Source organism: Nelusetta ayraudi, unplaced genomic scaffold (genome assembly GCF_046127955.1).
Source record: "Nelusetta ayraudi isolate G7.1 ecotype Tasmania unplaced genomic scaffold, CSIRO-AGI_Nayr_v1 ptg000058l, whole genome shotgun sequence".
In the NCBI taxonomy this organism is placed as follows: domain Eukaryota; kingdom Metazoa; phylum Chordata; class Actinopteri; order Tetraodontiformes; family Monacanthidae; genus Nelusetta; species Nelusetta ayraudi.
The window spans coordinates 281,645-306,122 of record NW_027466108.1 but is presented as its reverse complement, the minus strand read 5'-3'; the positions used below and the strand labels follow the sequence as shown (position 1 = coordinate 306,122).

The window sequence follows — 24,478 nt, the reverse complement described above, 5'->3', positions numbered from 1 at the left end:
AGGCCATTGTTTGTCTCCTTTGTGCCCCTCTGCTGCACACGGCCGTAATGACCCATGCGCCGGCCACTCCGGTTACGCTAAGGACACACATCAACGGGCCGACAACATAAATATCTGTCCAATTTGTCAGTGGAGCCCTTTGTTTTCTTCTTAATCCACCATTAGCATGGGACAATAGTTGCAGGTATATAATAAGGCAGACTAATCTCCAGTGAAAGGGCGCACTGTCGCGTTATCGTGAATGTAAAGTCATTAGAGGACAGTGGGGCTCGTTATTGTCTCACTAAAGATCTTTTCAAGGTTTTGGAAATGAAAAACAACTGCAAACAAACCACGATTTACAAGCAATAGCATGCAATCAGAATTGTTCATTGGAAAGAAGAAACAAAATGTATGAGTGTCATGCATGTCAATATGTTTTTTTTTTAATCTACATGAAAAGTACATAAGAGTTTTTCTGTTTCTTTTTAAACTCTCACTGGAGTCCAAAAACGAATTTCTTTTCACTCATGTAATTACCCATGTAATTACATGATGTCACTGAAAAATGCTCTTCTTTTATCTTCCTGTTTTTTTTCATAAATACTTGCAGGAACTTGGAATTTGAATCTTTAAAAAATGTTTAACTTAGCATGTATCACATTTAGATGGAACTCTTTCTCATCATTATAATGTATTCCGCAAACTGCTAAATCTTAACAAATGACTGGAATGTCTTTCTTTCCTGCTTCCATTTAATTGTAAATAAAGGGAAGACGAGATTGTAAATTGCACTTGTACACGCAGAAAAACATTTTTTGCTTGTTTTGTTATCACCTCTCCTACAGTTGACATTGGATTGGAAATTTCAGGTCAGTTAAAATCAGAGTTGATTTCCAACTGCTCTTAGGGTTATGGTTTCTAACCCATTTCACTTTTGTTGTGATTGAAATAGCATCAGAATGAAATAAAAACTGAGGGGAAAATAATTAAATACTGAACTGGGCAAATTGTTAACAATAAAAATTGAAGATTCCAGTCGTGTCATGGCAATAAAAAAACACCATTTATGCTATTGCAGGTGATGAGGATGACTTTTCAACTTACCAAGAGCAGCATGAGAAAGAAAGACGCAAAGGAAAAAGGAGAGATGCTGGGAAAAAACAAAAGAAGAAAGGCAACAGAAAGAGGAAAGGAGAGCACAGATCCGGGGAAAGAGAGGAGGAATTACAGCCCAGGTTGGAGAAAACAGAAAGAGGGAGGAGGAGGAAAACAGAGAGGCAGATGGAAGAGGAGGAGGGAAGAGAGACAGACAAAGACAGAAAGAAAGTGAAAATTGAAAAGTCCAAATCAAAAAAGACCAAGAAAAAAGAAAAAAGGAGAAAAGGGGAGGAGGAAGAGAAGGAGGAGAATGAGACAGAGGAAATGGAGCACACTGAAGAAAGATGTGTGATGGAAAAAAAGAAACATGGGAGTGCCAAAGCAGAAGAAAAGGAGGGTGGAAGTAAACCCACGGTCAAATGGGAAACAAAAGTTGTGAAAAAGAAAAAGCACAAGAAGAAGATTGAATCGAGGTGAAGTATTTCCCATCATGTCAGCATCGCGTACGCTTCCACTCTGTGTAATCTAGCCAACCTGTGATAAAACACTGAACATGCCGCTGCCATCCATCAGCTCAGAGAAGGAGACCAGTGAGCAAGAGGCCAGTGAAGAGGAGGACAGCGAGGAGACAGAGGTGAGACCACTGTCCTTGTCTCCAGAGGAGCTGGAGAAGCTGAAGGAGGCAGTGGACGACAGGAAGAAACTCATCCAGGGTCTGAGGGGGAAACCATGGACTATGAAAAAGAAACTTGCAACTCTTCGGTAAATTTAAACACATAATGTGCTTTTATTGAGGTGCACTATATTAGATGAGCCCCAGCATATGGCTGTGATTTTGTATCAAAACCTCCTCTGTTTGAAGAGAGTCTCAACAGTTTTTGGAGAAATATGAGGGAGCACTGGGCAAAGGAAAAGGCAGGAAGCTCTACGCCTACAAGGTCATGCTGATAAAGGTAGGAAACCACAGATTGGTGTTGTTCATTATATTGTCAATGTGGTGATTTTCTTCCCCGCCCCCTCAAATGTTTTGTAGAAATGGATGAAGTTTCAACGGGACTGTGAAAACTTCAAGACTGCGTGCATTCCTTGGGAGATGAAAATCAAAGAGATTGAGAGTAGGCTCCGGTTTCCTCAGTTCAGGATGCTGAATAAGTGCACATGGTTTATTGAACAGCTCCAAATACCGGGGCCTGACTATTACTTCCCCGGCTTTCTGCTGAACCCCGTTTTTATTTCCCCAGGTCACTTTGGCTCTTCGGTTGCTTCTTATTTCATCTTCCTGAGGTGGATGTACGGCATCAATATGATCCTGTTTGGCCTGACCTTTGGTTTGGTTATGGTGCCAGAGGTAAAATGCACATTTTTTTAATAGTGCACCGGAAACATCCTGGCAGAACATGATTCATGCAGGATAAAATGCTATCATACTAGTGAGCTAACGGTTTTAGTGAGATTCAAGCAATTTTTTTTACATGACAAAAACTATCAATGATAGTCAGTTGGAAACCCAGCATTAAATGCTGTTTTGTTCACTTTTTTATATATGTGAAAGTTGCAGTCAAGCCACAGTGCACCACCGTATTGCCCATTATTAAAAAAAAATAAATAAATCACCATATTATGTTTTTAGTGAATTGTTAGTGAGCTAATGGGGGAGCCTCCTGGCGATAACTGTTAGGCTTGATCTATATTACTTGCATACTACTTGAGTACTGTACTTTGAATATTTCTCCCCCTTGTTTAAAGGCACTGATGGGACGACCTTACGGCAGCATCCCAAGAAAGACAGTCCCCAGGCCGGAGGAATCCAGTGCCATGGACTTTGCAGTGTTATGGGACTTCGGAGTCAGTTACCGGTGCACAGCATCTTCAGAAATAAGCATGTGTTTCTACTGCTGACAGTCCTTGCTAAAGGTTGTTTCCGCAGGGTTATGCTCAGTATTCAGTCCTCTTCTACGGTTACTACAACAACCAGCGCACCATTGGCTGGCTCAAGTTCCGCATGCCGCTGTCATACTTCCTAGTCGGCGTGGGGACAGTGGCCTACAGCTATATGGTGGTCATTAGAACGTGGGTATGCTATAATAACTTACAAATCTTTTCAGCATTAGAGTCACTAAAATGTGTATTTCTGATCAAAGGATGGCCCGAAATGCCAACGAGTCTGGCGTTGGAGATGACAACAGTTTTAATTTCAGTTGGAGGGTCTTCACCAGCTGGGATTACCTGATAGGAAACCCAGAGACGGCGGACAACAAGTTTGCCTCCATCGCCACCAGTTTCAAAGTCAGTGCTGATGCTTTTTCCTGTGCCCTGTCATATTGATCTATCCTACAATAATTGTTGCAAAATTCAAATTCTTTGCAGGAAGCTATATTGGAGGAGCAAGAGAGCCAAAAGGACGACAACATCCATCTGACTCGTTTTCTGCGTGTGCTGGCCAACTTCCTGGTCTTATGCTGCTTGGCAGGAAGTGGATACCTTATTTACTTTGTTGTGCGTCGGTCACAGAAGTTTGCACTGGATGGACTGGAGAATCACACCTGGTGGGAAAGAAATGAGGTAGCTGTGAGAAATAAGAGTAATGAGAACAGCTAGAGACACACATATGGAAAATTCTAATAATTATAATTTTCAAAGTTGGGTTTTGTGTGCAAAGTTGTTGCTTAATTATGTATTTAAGGAGAGTATTAAAGTTTATATTCGAATGTTAAAGATTTTTCAACACTAATCAAAATCTTTTTCTTTTAAAATAACTATAGTTTGTATAATAACATACATAAAAATTAAACCCCTACAAATAAACTCTCAGTGAATGTGCAGCGCATGCACAAATGTGAGTTAGACGACAATTTCTGCTGTGTCGCCAAGTTATAGTCAGTCATAGTTATAGTTTCCATGTTACCCAACAAATTACATTTAAGTCGGTTTGGTTCAAACAAAACACAGTATGTGAATTGAACTGTAATGGAAGATGGTGTTTAACATAACATTGCGTATTAATATTTCAGTAGAAATTGAACTATAAATCTCAACATATGACAAATTATGGCACTGTTAAATATATCGACAAAAATGTCAATTTTCAGTGTCACTTTACCTCATTTTGTACAACCCCCTGGACAATGTGAATACCAAACATTGCTAATTGTTTGTTAATCGTATTAACAGTATTGAACAAAGCCACACTGCATATTTGTTGGTTTTGAGCTAATCCTCATTTACAAAGTCATTCCTTCTTCTGTTACGACATATGAAATTTTAATTTTTGGGGCCCTTCATGCTTCTCAGGTGAACATGGTCATGTCTCTGCTGGGGATGTTCTGCCCCATGCTGTTTGATGTCATCAGCACTCTGGAGAACTACCACCCCCGTGTGGCCCTGCAGTGGCAGCTGGGTCGCATTTTTGCCCTCTTCTTAGGGAACCTCTACACCTTCATCATCGCACTCATGGATGAGATCAACCTAAAAGTATGAGCTAGAGCGATGTGGGTACCTGTGCGAGTGCCTCTGTTGTTCCGTGATTCTGAAACTGACTGTTGAAAACGTGATGCAGAGAGAAGAGGAGAAGATAATAAAGTTTAATATAACCACATGGGAGGCCAGTCTTTACAATGGCACGCTGACAGACAACAGCACTGGTTTACCCATCACCATTCATCCTGCCGATGTCCCACGGGGGCCCTGCTGGGAGACAATGGTGGGACAGGTCAGTGGTGCATGAACTGTAACCCTGAAAGGTCAAATAGCAAATTTCCCACATATACTGGAGTTGTTTCATGCTTTTTAGAGAGCACATAAAAATATTTTGAAAAGAGGCCATTTTAAATTAAAAACAAATGGAATGAAATTGAATTGAATTGTACTACCCATCAATCCAGATAAATTCCGATAGGCTTGAATGGGAGCCCTTGTTAGATGTGTGGCAGTCCTTAGATGTAACCACACCGTTACATTTACATCTAAATTCTTGCAAAAGCCAGTTCTTTTCATCAAGAAAAGTCTTCAGTGGATTTTTCATCCTACTTTATTGCAGCAGTTTTATCAATTTTGTGACTGCACATTCTTCAGAAGCTATTGTTTACATTTTTCCCTTTTTTCAGCATTGCAGGATGATAGATTTCCATTGAACAGGATGGGCGGGTCTTCTCAGACTGTGTCGTTGTTATCAGGTGCAGAGATTAAAAGTAGACAAAACATGGGGCTTTTTCTTCTCTAGGAGTTTGTCCGGCTTATCATATCAGACACCATGACAACCTACATCACACTGCTGATTGGTGATTTCCTCAGAGCCGTGTTTGTTCGTTTCCTCAACTACTGCTGGTGTTGGGACCTGGAGGCCGGATTTGTGAGTCACCCCATCAGACTACAGTGTGACTAAAATTACACAGAGAGCATTGTTTATCTATCATTGGCAATAAGTGGTTCTTCTTCGACCGCTGTTGGGATATTGAGACATGACTCATCACCATGATATTTGTGTCTTGTTCACGCAACTCGTCAAAAAAAAAAAAAAAAAAAAAAGCCGTCCTACTCTGAGTTTGATGTCAGCGGGAACGTCCTGGGCCTGATCTTCAATCAGGGAATGATTTGGTAATTATTTCATTTTTTTTAAATAATATTTTCATATTTGTTTTTTATCAACAGTTTAATAAGTCCATAGGTCAATTGCACCATGCCAAATATCAAAATGTTAACAGGACATATCAGCTATAGACATTAGCATTTCCATTACCATCCCACCCTCATCCATCATTGTGTGTTTCTTCTCTGATATCACATCCTAAAGTCAAACACCCACAAGCCAACGAGCCGGCTGGTGTTTATCTACAGCACCTTTACAGTACAAACTTTCCTCTCTATAAGTTTGTGCTCCACTGAGTGTCATATGTCTTCCCCCAGGATGGGCGCTTTCTACGCCCCCTGTCTACCTGCCCTGAACGTCCTGCGCCTCCATGTGTCCATGTACCTCCAGTGCTGGGCTGTGATGTGCTGCAATGTCCCACAGGAAAGAGTCTTTAAGGCCTCACGTTCCAACAACTTCTACATGGCCATGTTACTGGTCATCCTCTTCCTGTCCACCCTGCCTGCCATCTACACTATTGTCACCATCCCTCCGTCTTTTGACTGTGGACCCTTCAGGTAACGATGCTTTGAGTTTGGGCAAACTGGCTATTAGTTTGGGCATTCCTTCCCATTCCTCTCCGCCTCTGTTATCTTCCCTTCAGTGGGAAAAATCGAATGTTTGATGTAATCCATGAGACCCTTGAATCCGACTTCCCAGCCTGGTTTAGTAAAGTGTTCAGCTACGCATCCAACCCTGGACTGGTGCTACCCTTCATACTGCTGATGGTGTGAGTCAAAGCATGCTGGTTCATAAATGCATTTTTAGCTGAATATTTTTTGATAAAAAGTAAAAACATATAACATTTTGTTACAGTTCAACATTTTCTACTTTTCATTCGCTTGTTCACCCTAAAAAGTTTTGAACTGAAACTGGAGAAGTTATTTGTGGAAAATATTATGACTGTCTAAAATTTCCCTACCAAGTGAGCCCCAATATTGATTTTTCAGTATTGTTTTTTGTTGTATTTCAAAGTCAATAACATTTTCTTTTTCAGACTGGCCATTTATTATCTGCACTCCACGTCAAAAAGCTACAAAGAGGCTAACGTGGAGCTGAAGACAAAGCTACAAGCGGTAATCAGTTTTGACACTTAACATTACTGATCTCATTTTAGCCAAGGAGAAGGAGCTGCAGTTGAAAAAACTTAGAAGAGATAAGCTCACCTCAATTGTAATAACACATTCTTCCAGCAGAGAGCAGCAGCGTAACTGTCTTAAAAGACCGTAAACCAAAACAGCACTTCCGTAGCCATTCGGCTCGCTGTTAACAATTCTGCTAAATAATATCAATGGCGGTTCCAGAATATATTTTTTGTATTGATGTACTGTAGGAACCAGGTGTTGCTTGTCATTAAAAAAAAAGAAAGAAAAAAGAAACTACCAAAAACACGGAACCTACCCATTAAATTAATTAAATGAGTCAGTCATTTTATACACTTTAGATTCTCACTCTCAGAGTTTAAAATTATGTTCTGTCAGGTGTGACTACAAATGTGTTAATGGATGTGCATGGAGAAGATATTTATTGTGTTTTTCAAGCAAAATGAAGAGAGTAAGAAGAAAAACAAACAAGCAGCGCTAAAGGCACAAATGGATCGAGAGGAAGCCAGAAATGTTGCTTCAGAGCAACAAAACAACCCTTCACTGCAAGATCAAGAAGGTTAGAATCATAACATTTACCATCCAAAAAGTACCCCTCTCCACTGCCCATTCTGTACTTTTATTTCTCCCATAGCGGACGAGGAAGAGATATGTGGCGATACACAGAGACCGTCTCTTTGTAAAAATGGACGTAACCCTTCTCAACCTGTTCGAAATCATCAACTCCCAACCTCCAGAGCTCCTGTCCCCAGGACGTACCACCACGGAAACCACAGGGCTCCAGGGTACCTGCCTGGAGTCCCTCGGCACAGTGAACCCAGGATATACAGAGTTCCGAGCCTGCAGAGACACTGAGTAGAAGGGGAACACTCTCTCACCACCCTTGTGACATATGTGTGCTTTTAAACATGTTCCAAGGGTCATTCTGAGCAGCAGCTGGTCCTTTGTCACCTTAAAGAGGTAATGCTGCATTTCCGAACACCGAAAGTCAATCTGAATACTGTCTTGTGACATCAGTAATGATGTTGTACTTCTTGCACGACACGCATTGTTGCTGACCAGCTTCACTCTGCTGACCTGACAAATGTAAACGCTTCAGTGATGGCACTCTAACTTTTGTCCCATTGTGCAACCTCTACTTTTACTTGAATAAAAGGACAACTGCATATATTGTTAATTCAAATCCTTGTTTTATCCTGTTCAACTTGTTCTCTCACCTTGCTCATATGAGCTGATGTTACACACTGGGCCTTTAACGTAAGAGAGAGAGAGAGAAGCTTGCCACAGAGGAGTGTTGTCTCCACATTATCCAATCATTAGGTTCTATGCCAATTATACTGAATTACAGAGGTTATAAAATCATCATTGCATTAATGTTCATGATCAATTTAAGGCAAATAATGAAATATTGATTCAGTGGACAAACACTTGCAAATCACATACTTGAATGTAGACAAAGCCGACAGATAAGGTATCTGTCTCCTCGGTATCAGAATCAGCCATAGTCATTAATCTCTGTCACACCAACTGTTTCTCTCTAGAGTTGTGATTGAGGTAGAAACGGGTGAACGTGTTACAATCCGGGAGGGTCTCTGTCAACGTGACAAAGACAGTGATGTAATTGACGTAAAATGAAAACATTTAGGTCTTTTGTTAAGTCTGTCTTTAACAAGAACAGAGAATGAATGGATTGATGAGTCAATCACATGCCACATCTGTACCAAGGAGGACGGGAGCCAGAGAGCCTGAGGAACCACAAGTCTAAGTGTCTCTATTCTTGCAGCTCCTGGAAGTATGTTTTGCTCTTCTGTGTTGGTGAGCTCGTGTCTCTCGTTTCCTCATGAATTCTTCAACAGGTCAGATCTGACATTTGACCATACACAGGTAGCATCTGAAGTGCACATCTTCAGGAACAGGCATCCCTTTCACTTCTTCTGTCCACCTGAGTAACCATAATGCATTTGTTTGGATTCAAAGCATTTTAATACTCATTGCAAAGGCAGTCTTTGCAAATATGTTTGCAACTATCTTTTTTATTTTCTATTCAAAACTGAGCCCAAATATTTTATTCTATTGACACTCTCTTTCTTCTTCTAACTTCTTACTGAATGTTTTGCAACACTTACTGTAACTTTCCAATTTCTTCGTCATTTATGAGGTCATAAGAGCACTTGTAAGTTATAAGTGGGAGATGAATGTACGATTTTCTTTTTCGTCATAACTGCTTCTGCATACCGTTGTAATGAAATAGCTCATTAAACTAAAGTGTTCTGCATCCTGTCATTGTTACAATTATGGCTTTCAACAGTCAACAATTGGTCACCTTCATTTAGCGTTATTGCTGCAACATCTTCTACTGCATGAGGTCCACATTCTATTACTTACGTTGTTCAAGAGAAGTGTCTGTGCTGCTGCGATAGACGGAAACAACCCTTTAGAAAATATTGCTCAACACTACAGGTCCACCAGATTAACTGTTGTATGTGTTCAGCACTCCTGCAGAGGATTTTATTTAGTATTTAAATACTGTGACTTGCTTGGCATTACCTAATCTGTCATCTAACTTTAATGAGGTCTTGTCCTTTGTGCCCACATTTATTCCGGTGTCACCTTACTGCGGCACAAATACGTGATGAAAACAGTACAAGCGTTATTTAGTTTTCTTTTCTTTTTTATAAATGGTCATGTTTTGAAATATTTAACCAGGCTGAACCATAGGCTCTGGAGGCCATTCTGTCTAAAGTAGAAGTATGAAGTTTGTGATCTGTGCATAAATGTGTTGTGCTTCAGTCAACTATCGGTCAACATTCTGATTGACAAGTCCATTGTTGGTCTCCTCAAGCTCCTGATTACAATCAAAGAGAATGCGTTTCTTTCACGGTTGTCAAGGAGCCCAGTCACTGAGCAGCCAAAACGGAGGCACACCTGTTCCTGTGTGTGTGTGTGTGTGTGTGTGTGTGTGTGTGTGTGTGTGTGTGTGTAACCTGGCTTTTTGACAGAGGACCTTTTTGAGAGTATCATCTCTCACACTGAGTAGCTCATGGATGAAGAGGAGGCAGAAGTGGACAGAAAGAAAAACAGAAATAAGGAAAAATGCCCCCCAAAAGGAAGAAAGATGTGGCTATTGATGTAGATGATGGTGAGAAGAATTATTTTATTATTTTCTTTTCCATTGAAGTCAGCTATTATTGAAACATTGTCAGTGTTAATTAATGTTTTATTGTTTTTTCTTTAATATTTGTCTGCACTTAGATATGAGACTGTAAACTGTGTGCTGCTGTCTCTTTTCTTCATATAGTTGGGATGGAGGTTGACGCTGTATCAGACAGTGGAAGTGAAGGTGAGTCACTTTCAGCAGTTTTGTTTTTGTTCCAATTGTGCATGATATGGTTTCAAAGTTTGCCAAACCGTTTTGATGATTTGCATGTTCTTTAATATTTCATCTGCAATTGTTTTCCTTTCACATTTTCCTTTTCACAAAATTGATACTACAATTGTTTGTATCGACTTGATTTTTGCCGGGGGTGAATTCACTGACCCATATGCGGTTTCAGATGAAGCTAGAAAACGATCCAAAAACAGAAGAGCCAAACCACAACGCAAGGCCAAACCTGCCAGCGATGCTGAGGAAGATGACGAGGAGAAAGATGAGACCCCGAGGAGAAGAGGACAAAAGAAAAAGCCTCGACGCCGGGAGAGCGATGAAGAGGATGAAGAAGACAACCGCAGTGTAAAAAGCAAAGGCTCCAAGGCGTCAAGGAGTAGAGCTGCCAAGGAGAGCGACGATGACAGCGAGGAAGAGGGAAAGAAAAAAAGAAGACGAGGGAAGGCAGCTTCCAAACAGGAGAAAGAGGAGCAGAATAAGGAGAAGAAGGGAAATGGAAAAGGCAAGGCTGGAAAAAAGACGAAAGCTGGAGAAAAGGACAAGAAAAAGAAGAATGGGAAGATGAGCAGGTGCAGAATTCTCTAAAAGATGTTTCTTGCAGCCATGTGTGCTTCACACATGCCGACTAATTCTTCTACTTGGCATATGCTCTCTCTGGCCCAATTTCAATTGCTTGTCAACATATACAAACAGCAAATCATCTAATCATATGACAACAACTTAATGCACTGAGACATGTAGACCTGTTGAGGGGAACCTGCTAAAGAATGGGGACTTTGAATGTGAAACATTTGTTGGTGCCGTTCTGATGATTTCACAAGCTTCTGACCTAGTTTGATTTTCCCACATGACCATCTGTAGGGTTACAAAAAATGGTCAGAGAAGAAGAATCCACTGAACTGCATCACATGAATTCCCATTTAAGCCACGTCTCTTAAACCTGATAATAAAGTAAAAGAATTTAACCGTAAAACAAGTGAAACATTGTAGGACCACCTAAGTTTTGTCTCAATAAGCTACTCTAAAAAAGCTTTGCCAGCAGCTTTGATATGATGGGACATAATTAAACGGATGTCTAAATTCTGCACATTGATCTCAAGTTGTTCATAAAACATCATTCTCATCATTTGTAATTTAGTTTGGTTGAGTTGTTAGTATTGCTGCAGCTCCTTGCTGCAGCAATACTAACTGCAGCAAGGAGCTGTAACACCTTGCTGAAGCCATGGCTCGTGACTCATCTTTCCCTTTATCAGCTCCTCTTCCTCCTCTGAATCGGATGAAGGTTCGCTGTCGGAGGGAGAGATCGAAGCCCTGAAGGAGCAGGTAGAGGAGAAGAAGAAACTACTCACCACACTCAGGAACCAACCCTGGCGCATGAAGAGGAGGCTTGTGGTGCTCAAGTAAAAGCAAATAAGCATTGATGAATAATGGTTTTAATGTAGAGCACTTTCAGTGCCTTAAAAGGCAGATTCTAAACCTAATCCATTATTATTGTTATTATGTCATGCGTGATGTTAATCAACTATTATCAAAACTTGCTCTAGTATGCCCTTCCTTGTCATATGTGATTGTCTGTGGCTGCCATGGTAAATGTTGCCTTAACTAAGTAAATTTTCTGTAGGTAAAAATGTCACATTATTATTTTTTAAATCAATACATTAATTTCAATGTGGCACAGAATTCTCATTATATTACAGTTTTGAAACCAATTTTAAAAAGATTGGAAAGTTTAGCTATAGTGTCAATTAACAAGAATTTTCTCAGTTAATTGGACAGCACAACTGTCAGCAAACATATAGCAGCAGCTTACAGCTCTGGTTGCGGATCAGTTTGCTTCACACTTGCCTTCCTCCCTTGTGTGAAATGACTGTTGCCTTGCCAGGATGAATGTGAGTGTATGTTTTCATGATCCCATAATTCAAATAACAGGGAAACCTGATCGGTGGCTTGACTAATTCATGAGGTTCACACAGTTTAATGGATGCTGCTTGGCCAACTGACCAGCAGCTTGCCAAGTCTCCCTTCCTATATCTGTAACCTGTGGTTTTAACATCCTGTGAACACCAACTAATAGACTGTTAGCATATGTGCTTGGATGCTGCTTCCTAATTGGATGTCACTAACATGATTTTTCTATTTGACCACAGGGAAGCCCAGGAGTTTGTTGAAAAATTTGAAGGAGCTCTTGGGAAAGGAAAAGGTCAAAAGCTGTATGCATTCAAAGTCATGATGGCCAAGGTAATCTGGTCTATTTTCATAAATTGAAAAAAAACAAAAAACAACAACAAAACAAAACAAAATATCTAAATCTCCAAGCCACAGGAAATAACATTTTCACACTTTCAATTTCAGAAACTAATCAAGTTTAAACGTGACTTTGAGAACTTCAAAACAGCCTGTATACCCTGGGAGAGGAAGATTAAGGATGTAGAAAGTCAGTACCATGTTCATACCATGCTAGAATAATCAGTATGATATTCCTGTATATCTGACTCATTCCGCTCTCATCTTAGGTCACTTTGGATCGTCTGTTGCCTCGTACTTTATCTTTCTGCGATGGATGTACGGTCTTAATATGGTCCTTTTTGGGTTAATGTTTGGCCTTGTGATGTTACCTGAGGTACTTAAAAACAACATCTCATAGCTAAATGCCAACATGAATATATTTGTACTTCTGTACGTTCTTACTACTATTATTCTTTGTCTTTAGATTCTCATGGGTCTTCCCTATGGCTCCATCCCCAGGAAAACTGTTCCACGGGAGGAACAGCCCACAGCCATGGATTATTCTGTGCTCTTTGACTTCGGGGTGAGTTTTATTTTTTATTTTATTCAGTACTAATGGATGTGAATAGGATATGGGTGTTCTATGGTGTGTGTCATAACTACTTGAAGCAGGCAGTAGCAGCACAACTATACCCTCCTTCTTGTTTTCTGTTGCATCATGTTTAGTCAAGTGTCAAGTGTTCCCCAGTGACACTGAAAGACGCTGTGCTGTTTCTGGTGCAAAGTTAGATGGGTAGCGGCCGAGCCAAAAATATATCTTAAGCTCTTTCAAGGTTGGGCGCTTGTAAAAATGTTTAGATTCTGAATGGCGATAATTGTAATTCCTGTGGAAGCAAAGTATTGATTTCTGTTGTTCAGCTTTATTTAGCATTGCTTTGAACAGCATTTACACAGTCCGATGTGATCCCAGGCTTATCCCAAGTCTTCATCATTGAGAAAATATTAGCATTAAACAATTTAAATTCTACAGACCACTAAATAGCTCCAGTCTTGCAGCTATCTCCTATTTTGTATTTGCCGTAAATCTGCCTGTAGTTTGTGTTTTGTCGTCATTTGTTTTTATCTGTCTGAAATGTGTCATCAACAGGGATACTGCAAATATTCCTTTTTGTTTTACGGGTACTACAACAATGACCGAACAATTGGAGTGTTGAAGTTCAGGCTGCCTCTGTCTTACCTACTGGTGGGAGTGGGCATCTTTGGATACAGCCTGATGGTCGTCATAAGAACGTAAGGGCAGGATTCCGCTCATGTAGGGTTGTTTCTACACACTACATCAATGCAGAAGATGCATCTGGATTCTCTTTTCTTTCAGGATGGCTCGTAACGCAAATGAGGGAGGGGACGGAGCTGAGGAGGGGGACTTCACCTTCAGCTGGAAGATGTTCACCAGCTGGGACTACCTGATAGGAAACCCTGAAACTGCAGACAATAAGTACGCCTCCATCACCACCAGCTTCAAGGTTAGCAGGTATTTGTAGATCAGTTTTAAAAAAAAGGCTTTGTGCTGTGAGGTAGTGAAGACCTTTGAATGTATGTTTTAAATATGCTAGAGCCATGCAGACACTTTACAGTTTGGTCAAATGTAGTGTTTCATTGAATGGTTGGATTTGTCCCAATGCAGGAATCCATCGTGGATGAACAGGAGAACCAGAAAGATGAGAACATTCACCTCCGGCGGTTCCTCAGGGTCCTGGCCAACTTCTTGATCATTTCTTGCCTTGGAGGCAGTGGATACCTCATCTACTTTGTGGTGAAACGCTCTCAGGAGTTTGCTGATATGGATAATGACAAGCTCTCATGGTTTGAGAAGAACGAGGCAGGTTGACATGAAATATTTGGCTGACTTTGACATAGTTTTGGATGTTTCTGCAATTTCAATTAATTTTTGAATAAATCTATTTAGAGTGTAAATCTATATCACAAAAATGAGAATTGTGAACTTTGCTCTCACCCAACTCAGGTGGAGTTTGTGATGTCTTTGTTGGGGCTGGTTTGTCCTCCACTATTTGAAACCATCGCGGAATTAGAAGACTACCATCCTCGAATTGCCCTCAAGTGGCAGCTGGGACGAATCTTTGCCCTTTTCCTGGGAAACCTTTACACTTTCCTCTTCGCACTGTTCGATGAGGTTACTGCGAAGGTATGACACTCTTTTTGACACAAGGCTGGTGATGCACAACTAATTTCTATTTTTATTCTATTTTCTTCCAACTGGCTGTGCAAAGAGTGTTAATTAATCATAAGATAACTTTCAACCAGGAGAGGAAGTATTATTTTCTAAAATGTATCTGTTTCTGTTCACACATCCCATGATAGTTTGTTTCATCTGTGTTACCATTCTTTAGTTGGAAAGTGAGAAGTCCATCAAGAATGCCACAGAATGGACTTTGAATCAGTACTACGCCAACTACAGCTCCTTCTTCAACACAACAGATATCCCTCCGCCAGACGTTCACCCTGCTGATGTCATCAGGGGTCCCTGCTGGGAGACAGCAGTGGGAATAGTCAGTAAATTCCTTTACCTGGCGTATATTTAGCTCCTGGACTTGCTCCACTTGATCAAGCAGAACAGAGATGACTTCACTGGTTTAGTTTGAGTCCATTTGACCTGTTTGTTTTTACCAATGTCTTCTGTAATTCAGGAGTTTGTGAAGCTGATCGTGTCAGACATTCAGGTGACATATTTGACCATCCTGGTTGGTGACTTTGCCCGGGCTGTCATCGTACGCTTCCTCAACTACTGTTGGTGTTGGGACCTGGAGGCTGGATTTGTGAGTTTGTGCAGTGTGTGTCAGTGGCCACAAAATGAAGGCGGCATTGTAGGCAGAAAGGTAGGATGTCATTCACTCATTAGTGAACACTGTGTAAACCGGACCTAAGTCAACCTGAAACCGTCCTTTGACATCTGGCAGGAGTGCTGATCACTAGCATGCAGTGTAACAGGACTCTGAGGAGCAAACTTAATTACACAGAGACACCAGGACAGGGCAGTGGAGTTGGGGGCAGGAGGATAGTTTTTAGTTAGTTTTAGACCTTGTTATTCATTTTGTTGAAGATGTTAACAATACTGTTGTGTCGATCCTAGCCCTCATACGGAGAGTTTGACATCAGTGGGAATGTCCTCGGCCTCATCTTCAATCAAGGAATGATATGGTGAATCTGCACACTTACACCGTTTCTGTTCCTGTTACATGATGTTAATAGCAGATAGGTGATTCTATGCTATTTTGGTCAGTTGGGCATTACATTTAAGCTATTGCAAATCTACTTACAGATAATACAAGAAAAAAGGAGATGGAATAAAGAAATACAACTCCTGGCTGAAAATGCAGAAGAGCTTAATTGATATCTTATTCCTTTTGCCAGGATGGGAGCCTTTTATGCCCCAGGGCTAGTGGGTCTCAACGTTCTGCGCCTCCTAACTTCCATGTACTACCAGTGCTGGGCAGTGATGTGCTGCAACGTGCCTCATGAGCGAGTTTTCAAAGCCTCAAGATCCAACAACTTCTACATGGGGCTGTTGCTGCTTGTGCTTTTTCTCAGCCTCCTACCTGTCGTCTACACTATCATGACGCTCTCTCCATCTTTCGACTGTGGGCCATTCAGGTCAGTTGAAGAACGAACAGCTGGGCTGTCAATGTGCATTTCTGCAGACGTCTTTAAGCTTGGTTGCTAATACCCTCAATTGCATGCACAGCCTCGCAACAACTTCTAAAACAAAAACGGCTTACGTGACTGTACTTGACACGTGATTCCCCCTAGTGGCCAGGAGAAGATGTATGACATCATCATGGAGACCATAGAGCAGGATCTGCCTTCCTTCATTGGAAATATATTTACGTATGCCACCAACCCTGGACTCATCCTCCCTGCTGTCCTCCTAATGGTGTAAGTAGCCTTCAGACAAAATGCAAATCATTTTGTGGAGTATGTAAAAGAGTAATAACAGCGTTACATTGTTCATATTTTTTGACAGTGTGACTACATGTGAAATCTTTTAATCTCGGGTCAAATAATTATTTGTTACTTAAGTATCACATGAGCCGTTGCCTTTTTTTGTTGTTGTCAATAACATGTCAATTGTATGATAATTTACTGTACACGCTGCATTTCATTTTGTATTTCTTTGATTTCTACGACCACAAGAGGGCAGCGAAGTATGAAATGTTTGGCGATGTATGTGTGTTTTAAATCTTGCATGTTTGCAATCAGATAGGCTCGTTAGATATACATACGTATATATGGGCAAAAGGGGGACTCATATATGTTTGTCCATTACTGAAAATAGTTGTTGTCTGTATCTGGCTGAAACTTATCACAATGTTCAGTTAAACTAACTTGATATGACAGGCTGGCCATCTACTACCTGAATGCTGTGTCAAAGGGATACCAGCAAGCAAATTTGGACCTCAAGCGCAAAATGCAAATGGTCAGTATGAGCTCTATTGGCTCCAGAATTTTAGAATTAATCATATAAATAAAGGCCAAACAAAAAAAATGACCCATTTCCTTCCTTGTGGACACTTTAGGCCAGAGATGAGGAGAAGAATCGTAGAAACAACAAGGACAGCACCAATCAGGTGATGAAAGACCTGGAGGACCTGCTGCCAAACAAGTCTCTCATCCCACCTCCAACCGAAGAGGAAGAGACAGCCCCACCTGGTACGATCCATCTATCCATTTTCTATACCCACTTACTACCACCGTATCACACACACACACACACACACACACACACACACACACACACACATTATTGTAGTGTCTGAAGCTTTGGCCCTACTCCTGCAGGCTTCTTGCCTGATAAGACGAACAGACCACTCGTTAGCGCAGGACCTGCATTAGGTTACTTCCCTTGGAAGGCTTCATCTCAACTCCCTAGGAAGACTGTGTAGATAACACACATTCCAACTCTGGCCAGTAACTTTCCCATCCTTTTGCCTTCTGTTTTACAATTGTCTCTTTGTCCTCCTTATCTGGAAATGTGCATGATGACGAGACCTGTGTATAAGGAGGTGATGTTCTAACTATTCTCAGAGAGATTCTGGGAGATTCTGTGCATCTGGACACACAACCTCTTCAGGCGCCTGTTTGATACCTGACTTCTTTGTAATACAAAAAAAACCCAGTTTTTATACAGTCAAGTCGGTGTCCACGAGGATCCCTTCAACATCCACACTTCACTGCTGCAACCTGAAGAATCCACCATACTATATTATTTTTTTCTCATTGTAGACTGTAGACCAGATATCACTTGTCTGACCTCAACACTCTTTTTGTTTCCTATCCATCGTCTCAGAAGTTGTAGTTGAGAAGGGCAGCAAGTCTCCAAAAATGAAACCAGGCGCTGCAGCCAAAGGGGTCAATCTGCAGAAGGACGTGTCCCTGGCTGCCCCGAACCCCAGAGCTCCAGTGACCCGTGCCCCCGGGCCACGAAGAGGGCCTCCTGGAAATGCCAGGGGACCTTCACCTGGAGCTGGGAGAGGAAGAGGACCACCTCCAAGGAAATAAGAATCTTGAATAGAATCTAAGAATCACACCCTGAATCACCATGGAAAAAGACAAAGGACAGTGCTCTTTTAAATTTTCATGATGACAGATCAACCAATAATTAGACATCTAATTTTCTTATTTGCTGCAGTCTTCTAGTTTATTGTGTCCACATTGACAAGGTTGGTGTATTGGCAGTTCAGTGTTTACTGTAAAAAAACAAATGAAAAAACAGAAATTATTTTAATAATAATTTCCCAAGTTATTTTCTGAATTTTGTTTCTATTTATTCATTTAGAGATATTGTCTTTATACCGACACACAATGTAAGATCACAAAGAAGAAGTAAAGAAAAGTCATGCTCTGGTTGTCAACCATAAACCTTTGACACCCTGAGTGTTGTTAGTGCCATCTGATGCGCTGAATTTTCATGACAAATGAAGTACACACAAGCACGCACACACGCATGCACAAAATGACACAACGACGCAACATCGATGAAAGAAAAACGGAAATGTTTAATATTGGTTTGAACTGTCCACATTAACATTTTTGATTTTCTAAAGGAAATAAATATTTTATGTCATCAAAAATGATGGAAAAAAACAACAATTGAAACTCTCCATTTTATTGACTGTTTTTTTTAAGTATAATTAATTTGTGTTGAATAACAATTATTTTATCTTGTAGCTGGAATTAAGACACAGATACCATTTCTTATTTTTTCATTACCATGACAACAAAACACAAAGTTACATTTTGTTGCATACAAATATTAGTAAAATCACATTCACTGGATTGCAATCAGGTTGACTGGTTATTAATATTTCATGTTTTTTTTTTTATTGATTTCATGAGGAAATCACTGTAAATATATGAGATATACTTCTATTTTTTCTATGACACCTAATAAATTTCCTTTCTGGAAAAGTGCTACGATGTGGTTACTCCTTTGGCTAAAAATCACAATCCAAATACTACTAAACATGCTCTCTTGCTAAGCTGTAGAATGTATAATGAATGTGATGTGTGTAGCCACAGGAGTCTGTGTTTACATGGCAATATCAACACAAAAGGACATCGATGAGATGTTGAAAAAATACACATATCTGAAAAGAAATGTCCGAATTTATCTTTACAGAGAGTGCCACCTTCAAAAGATGAGAGTACTATACATGTGGATGACCTGAAGCCAAGTTGGGGCAGGAAGCAGTTGCGTAAAGACCACTTTAAGAGTTCTTCTGAGAGATTTTAATGGTGACTGCCTTGACCTCGGTGTACTCCTGAAGAGCATATTCACCCCTGGAATACAAGAATGACATAATGGAAAAATGTTTTGGGTGGTAACCAATATTATTTCTGTCCTGCTCACATTGTTCACAAATGTAAAAATGAAAAAAACAAACTTTAAATCGCAGGAAAATGTCAAGGTCCTATTTAAATAAATATTGAAGTCATACAAAAATATCTTCAATAAACTTATCAATATTGTTCATTAGTCACACTAAACCTGATGTACAACTATAATGGTAATATTGCATGCCATCTTGCCAGTACATCACTGAACCACTTACAGTTCTCTTCCATTCCCTGACATCTTGAAGCCACCAAATGGACACTGAGCGCTCATTGCATTGTAGCAGTTTACCCTAAAAAAAGGAGACATGACATGAATATAACTACCTGGCTCACACTGTTATTGGTTTAATCGCATTCTAATTGATGCACTGTTGAAATGACTGTTGAAAGATTTACCAGACCATCCCTGCCTGCAGGGCAGAGGAGACCGTCAGGGCTTTGTCCATGTCATTGGTAAACACCCCTGCTGCCAAGCCGTAATGTGTGGAGTTGGCCCTCTCGATGACTTCCTGTACGCTGCGGAAACACATGATCTGCTGCACTGGGCCAAAGATCTGAGCATGGGGGAGGGGGGAGGTACAATCATTATCTACAAGTTTGTCATGAGTAGAACCAGCTTCGCTTGTGTCTCCATAGGTGATTACCTCTTCTTTGGCGATGCGCATATCATCCGTGACATTTGAGAAGACAGTGGGTTGGATGAAGAGTCCCTGCTGACCCCATGCCGAGCCCCCACACTCCAACGTGGCTCCATCATTTTTCCCACTTTCGATCAGATCCATTATCTTATCAAACTGCTTTTGGTCAATCTGCAGGTAAGAGCGGCATCATTTTCCATTTTGCGTAAAGAGCATGTGAAGTGCTGAGTTAAGTCAGGTAAGCAAATAACATGTACCTGTGGTCCTTGGTCAACCCCATTCAGTAATGGGTCTCCAAGGATTTTGGATTTTGCTTTTTCTACACTGCGGCGAACAAACTCTTCGTAAATGGTCTCCTCTACAAAAACTCTTGATCCAGCCAAACAACACTGGCCCTGGTTGAAGAACAGGCCACTGTGGGCTTGCTCCACGGCGTACTCTACTGCAAGGCAAACAGGAACACAAGGGAACCATCAGTTTGAATGAGTCAGATAATAGTTGCTGATAAAAACCGCAAGATATCAAAGAGCTAAAAGTGCTAAAAGAATGTGTGCAAAGATTAATGATAATAATAATAAGTTGCTAAGAGGTTGACTATTTTACACTGAAGTATGTGTCACATTAACATATTGTTGCACTGTAGCATTTACTTAAAGATTTCACTTTCATATGTTTTCATATTGAGTTCTTGAGAGGCAAAACATGGAAAATAAGTTTCAGTCCAAAAATTCTGTTAAGTGTATTTACCCTAAGAGTGAATTTAAATTAATCTGAGTAAAAAATAAATAAAGACAAAGAAGGAAAAAACTTACAGTCACAATCAGCAAAGACAATATTTGGGTTTTTTCCACCAAGTTCTAGTGTTGCTCTTTTTAGATTACTGTCACCTGCAGCCCTCTGGATAAGTTTCCCAACCTGGCAACAAGGAATAACAGGGTAAGAACAGCATGACAAACAACAACATACTACCAACTACCAACAATAGTAAAACATTAGGGGAAAAAATGAGGACACTAAAAACTCTATAGATACTGACAGCTGTTGATCCAGTGAAGGCTATTTTGTCAATATCCATGTGGTGGGAAATGGCAGAGCCTGCAGTTTCACCATATCCAGGCAGCACGTTCACCACTCCTGGAGGAAAACCAGCCTGACCACAGAGAGGGTTTGCAAAAACAAATTTAAAACAGGCAGTTCACAATTCATCCCAGCCGAGTCTCGATCTTCCAACAAACTGCCGACTTCTATAGCTACACAGTGATGAATGAATTTTAGTTACATTTATGCTTCCTCTTGTGTCTTAATATATATGAGCAGTGATCAAAGTACCTCTTTGATTAGTGCAGCCATGTGAAGAGCGGATAACGGAGTCTGTTCGGCAGGTTTGATGACTACAGTATTGCCGCAGCACAGAGCAGGTGCAATCTTCCAAGCAAACATCATCACTGGGAAATTCCACTGCAGGCCAGAGGGAACAAACATACTTTAGCTACGATACAGTGAGCAGATTATGCAACTCTGTAAATACAACACCAAAGTCATGCTTATTTATATAGAACTGCCAATATATAATATACACTTTCAACTTAATATTCTGCTTCTCAACTGTATAATATTGAAAATGAGTGTGATTTCGATCAGTAGAGGTAATGTGCCCAGCCTGAGATTAAATCCATGTTAATAGTATTTTATTAGTACTTTTATCATTTCATCAACCAGAAAGAACTTTTTGAAAAGTTGTTCAAATAAATAAGCCATTAGAACAAATGGCAATATATGTAAATGGGATGCAATGTCTCTGCTGGGTTCTTGTTTCAGTTGAGAGTTAACTCTGCTGCATCATGTATTATTGTTTTGTTTGGCCAAGGGCTTTGAAGACATCGCAGACCACAGTTAAATCCAAACATGTCCAGAAAACTTCATTATTAAGGTCTTTGAACATTACAATACTAAGCACAATATAGTAATACACATATTTTTGAGAATTATTTTGTCTACTTACAGGAATAATCTGGCCACATACTCCAATAGGTTCATGTCGCGTATACGTGAAATACTCTCCATCTAGTAATTAAGTTGAACAAAAAAAGACTTAATACTTTGAAGAAACACAACTGTTGGCTTTAATATGTAACTGTCACATACAATATACCACAATAACTTCAAATATTTTAGTTAAACCTTTGAGGATTCTCAGACTGGAGTGACAGACACTACAAGCAGAGCCTCTCACCTACAGGGATGGTTTTTCCATGAATCTTGTCGGCCCAGCCACTGTAATATCTCAGAGTTTTGATTGTGGCCATCAGATCAACAAAATATGCCATGAGAAAAACTTTGCCAGAGTCCATAGCCTCTAACGTCTGGAAATGAAAATAAGAGCAACACGTTACTTAATGAACGACTGTGATCAATTCAAGGCTGCGTAAAATATTTCTACGTATGTGTGTGCATGCAAATGTGGTCGTTCTTACTGCCAGTAGTAGCTGGTCTCTCTCCACTAAGTCTGCAAGTCTGTTGAGAAGTTGACCTCGGTCTGAGGCGTTCATGGAGCGCCACGGTGACCCCAGCTGGAAGGCAGCTCTCGCGCTCTTCACTGCCTTGTCCACGTCTTCCTACAGGGTACAAAAGCAGAGGAGCTTAACCTAAATAAATAAAAGAAAACTGATGATAAGTACTATGCAGTATAATGGATGCAGTTTGCCATTTATGTATGTGAATTCATAGTTGTGTAGAGGTACATGTTATACATTAATGGCATATGTTATACGCACAGAGCCAGCCTCCTCCACCTCACACAGAAGCCTCCCTGTTGCAGGATTATACACAGGAATCTTTCTGCCGCTGCAGGACTCATGCCACTCATTATTGATGAACAGCTGTGACGTCAAACAAGAAAGGGGGAAAAATAATGTGCAAAAAGTTAATTCTGGAAGAGCATTTGCAATAAGTATCTTTAACCAAATTAGTGTGGCTTGATTCAACTCTATACATCAAAACTGTGTCTTGATCAAGTGTCCTAGTTCCGGATCTGAAAAGGTGGCACCACAGTCTCAATTAGAGATGTTATTTCTCAAAAATGTTCTGATTCTATAACAAACCAAGACTGTGAGCAAGGACTTCGAATCTGGTGAAGACTTCGGGCAACCACAATCTAATTAGTTTGTAGAGTTCTGTGCCTGACGCCCTGATGCTTCAAGCTACACCACCATGGTGATTTCTCAGTTATGGATCTTTCCATTGCTACTTACCTTCGTGTACTGAATGGAGAGCTCTGAGATTGGCACGGGCAGGGCCTTGCCGAGTTGTGGTTTATGGTTCTGGTCTGGGTTCTGGTGGCTGATCCCATTGTCAGACCGATGCTGCTGGTTTCCACACTCACAGTGGGTGTTCAAATTGGAAGGCTTTCCCTCTTAGAAACAAAAGCACTTCATGAGAATGCAGCTTTTTTTTTTTGTATGTGCATTTGTATTTACCCATAAAACGCAAAGCATGGGAATGTTTGATTGCCAAAGTTAATTTTATGTTTCATAATAGCCCGGTGCATCATTGTCCATCCCAGCATGCCGGAGAAATTGTGTGCCAAATGAGGAACTGGCACCATCAGCAGTGTAACACCACAGGTTCAAGGGTTACGACTGGCACCATAAAGTCGGGCTGGCTCTGAGATGTGTACTCAACTGACCTCATTTTTGACAGAGGGGATGAGAGAACAGTAGGATGCATTCTGGGACAAAGTACTACCAGATTTGTTTGTGACTGAAATAGCAAGAGACTCAAACTTTGGTTATAAACTGGTTCAGATGTAATAAAAAATGGCAAATGAGATGGCTATGGATATTCCTAACTATTAGCTTAAAGGTTAAGGAAATAATGGAAATGGAAATGAAAATATTTTTTATCACGTCTCCCTAACTTACTGGTTGTTTATTGTAATCTTGAAATTTTACGAGCTATCAATACAGTATTAGGCTATATGTATTATAATATATTACATATTATGAATCAACTTTCAAACAAAGTAATGATATGCTATAATTATCAGAAAATATAATTTAAAAAAATCAAACATGTCAAGTTTTTTTTTATTATTATTATTTTTAATCAAGACATTTACTTATACTATCTAAAGATGAAAGACGACAAAATCTAGCCTGCATATAAATAAAGGGGGAAAAAAACCAAAACAAACCAAACTACTGCATTTCACTTAGTTACAATGTCTTCAGAGGTTGCGAGAGTGTTGGTTACCTGTGGAAGGTGCCGGTGTGGTTCCTCCGGGATGGTGGCTTCCCGCTCCGGTGACGGGCATGTCGCAGCCGTGCGTCTCCCCTTTTCGTCAGTGGAGCGGGGACCCGCCGAGCAGCAGCTTTATATAACAGCAGCGCTCCTCAGTAGACGGCTACATGACGTCCCGTCACACCGGGAGTCCTCGTCGGTCCTCCAAGGGTCCCGCTTCACGCGCTAATCACCGCTCAGACGGAACCAATCCCTGTTTACCTCACGTGCC

The 24,478-nt window shown here is 40.5% G+C and overlaps 3 protein-coding genes across 3 annotated transcripts; 2 read left to right on the top strand and 1 right to left on the bottom strand.

Moving 5' to 3' along the window:
• The first annotated feature begins 1,151 nt into the window (after nt 1-1,151).
• On the top strand, nt 1,152-7,859 carry tmc1 (transmembrane channel-like 1). The gene is made up of 18 exons (XM_076038962.1): nt 1,152-1,553; nt 1,654-1,842; nt 1,943-2,033; nt 2,114-2,195; nt 2,322-2,428; nt 2,827-2,925; nt 3,008-3,150; nt 3,222-3,366; nt 3,448-3,642; nt 4,372-4,551; nt 4,637-4,789; nt 5,300-5,428; nt 5,606-5,673; nt 5,983-6,222; nt 6,309-6,434; nt 6,702-6,780; nt 7,246-7,366; nt 7,442-7,859. Exons 1-18 carry the CDS (start codon nt 1,264-1,266, stop codon nt 7,660-7,662), a joined length of 2,658 nt encoding a protein of 885 aa, XP_075895077.1. The 5' UTR covers nt 1,152-1,263; the 3' UTR covers nt 7,663-7,859.
• A 1,321-nt stretch (nt 7,860-9,180) lies between these two features.
• tmc2b (transmembrane channel-like 2b) lies at nt 9,181-18,362 on the top strand. Its single transcript, XM_076039009.1, has 20 exons — nt 9,181-9,946; nt 10,106-10,147; nt 10,362-10,761; nt 11,446-11,592; nt 12,340-12,430; nt 12,545-12,626; nt 12,706-12,812; nt 12,903-13,001; nt 13,566-13,708; nt 13,794-13,941; nt 14,103-14,297; nt 14,442-14,621; nt 14,827-14,985; nt 15,124-15,252; nt 15,567-15,634; nt 15,848-16,087; nt 16,244-16,369; nt 16,832-16,910; nt 17,011-17,143; nt 17,781-18,362. Exons 1-20 carry the CDS (start codon nt 9,901-9,903, stop codon nt 17,990-17,992), a joined length of 2,826 nt encoding a protein of 941 aa, XP_075895124.1. The 5' UTR covers nt 9,181-9,900; the 3' UTR covers nt 17,993-18,362.
• A 148-nt stretch (nt 18,363-18,510) lies between these two features.
• Nucleotides 18,511-24,442, bottom strand: LOC142897008 (aldehyde dehydrogenase 1A1-like). Its single transcript, XM_076039008.1, has 14 exons — nt 24,220-24,442; nt 23,220-23,380; nt 22,743-22,847; nt 22,443-22,583; nt 22,202-22,331; nt 21,971-22,032; nt 21,298-21,426; nt 21,005-21,118; nt 20,781-20,883; nt 20,226-20,410; nt 19,975-20,139; nt 19,727-19,884; nt 19,546-19,620; nt 18,511-19,273 (listed from the first exon to the last, which is right to left on the bottom strand). The coding sequence occupies exons 1-14, from the start codon at nt 24,278-24,280 to the stop codon at nt 19,201-19,203; spliced, it is 1,662 nt and encodes a 553-aa protein (XP_075895123.1). The 5' UTR covers nt 24,281-24,442; the 3' UTR covers nt 18,511-19,200.
• Nucleotides 24,443-24,478: the final 36 nt, after the last annotated feature.

Bases quoted from the DNA above. Each gene is read 5' to 3' on its own strand.
- tmc1 (XM_076038962.1), top strand. From the start codon at position 1,264: ATGGAAGAGGAGGAGGGAAGAGAGACAGACAAAGACAGAAAGAAAGTG. The intron at 6,223-6,308 runs GTAACGATGCTT...TCTTCCCTTCAG, and splicing joins TTTGACTGTGGACCCTTCAG to TGGGAAAAATCGAATGTTTG. The intron at 6,435-6,701 runs GTGAGTCAAAGC...TTTCTTTTTCAG, and splicing joins CCCTTCATACTGCTGATGGT to ACTGGCCATTTATTATCTGC.
- tmc2b (XM_076039009.1), top strand. From the start codon at position 9,901: ATGCCCCCCAAAAGGAAGAAAGATGTGGCTATTGATGTAGATGATG. The intron at 13,709-13,793 runs GTAAGGGCAGGA...CTTTTCTTTCAG, and splicing joins CTGATGGTCGTCATAAGAAC to GATGGCTCGTAACGCAAATG. The intron at 15,253-15,566 runs GTGAGTTTGTGC...TGTCGATCCTAG, and splicing joins GGGACCTGGAGGCTGGATTT to CCCTCATACGGAGAGTTTGA.
- LOC142897008 (XM_076039008.1), bottom strand. From the start codon at position 24,280: ATGCCCGTCACCGGAGCGGGAAGCCACCATCCCGGAGGAACCACACCG. The intron at 23,381-24,219 runs GTAACCAACACT...TTTGTTTCTAAG, and splicing joins CACACCGGCACCTTCCACAG to AGGGAAAGCCTTCCAATTTG. The intron at 20,411-20,780 runs GTAAGTTTTTTC...TTTGCCTTGCAG, and splicing joins TGTCTTTGCTGATTGTGACT to TAGAGTACGCCGTGGAGCAA.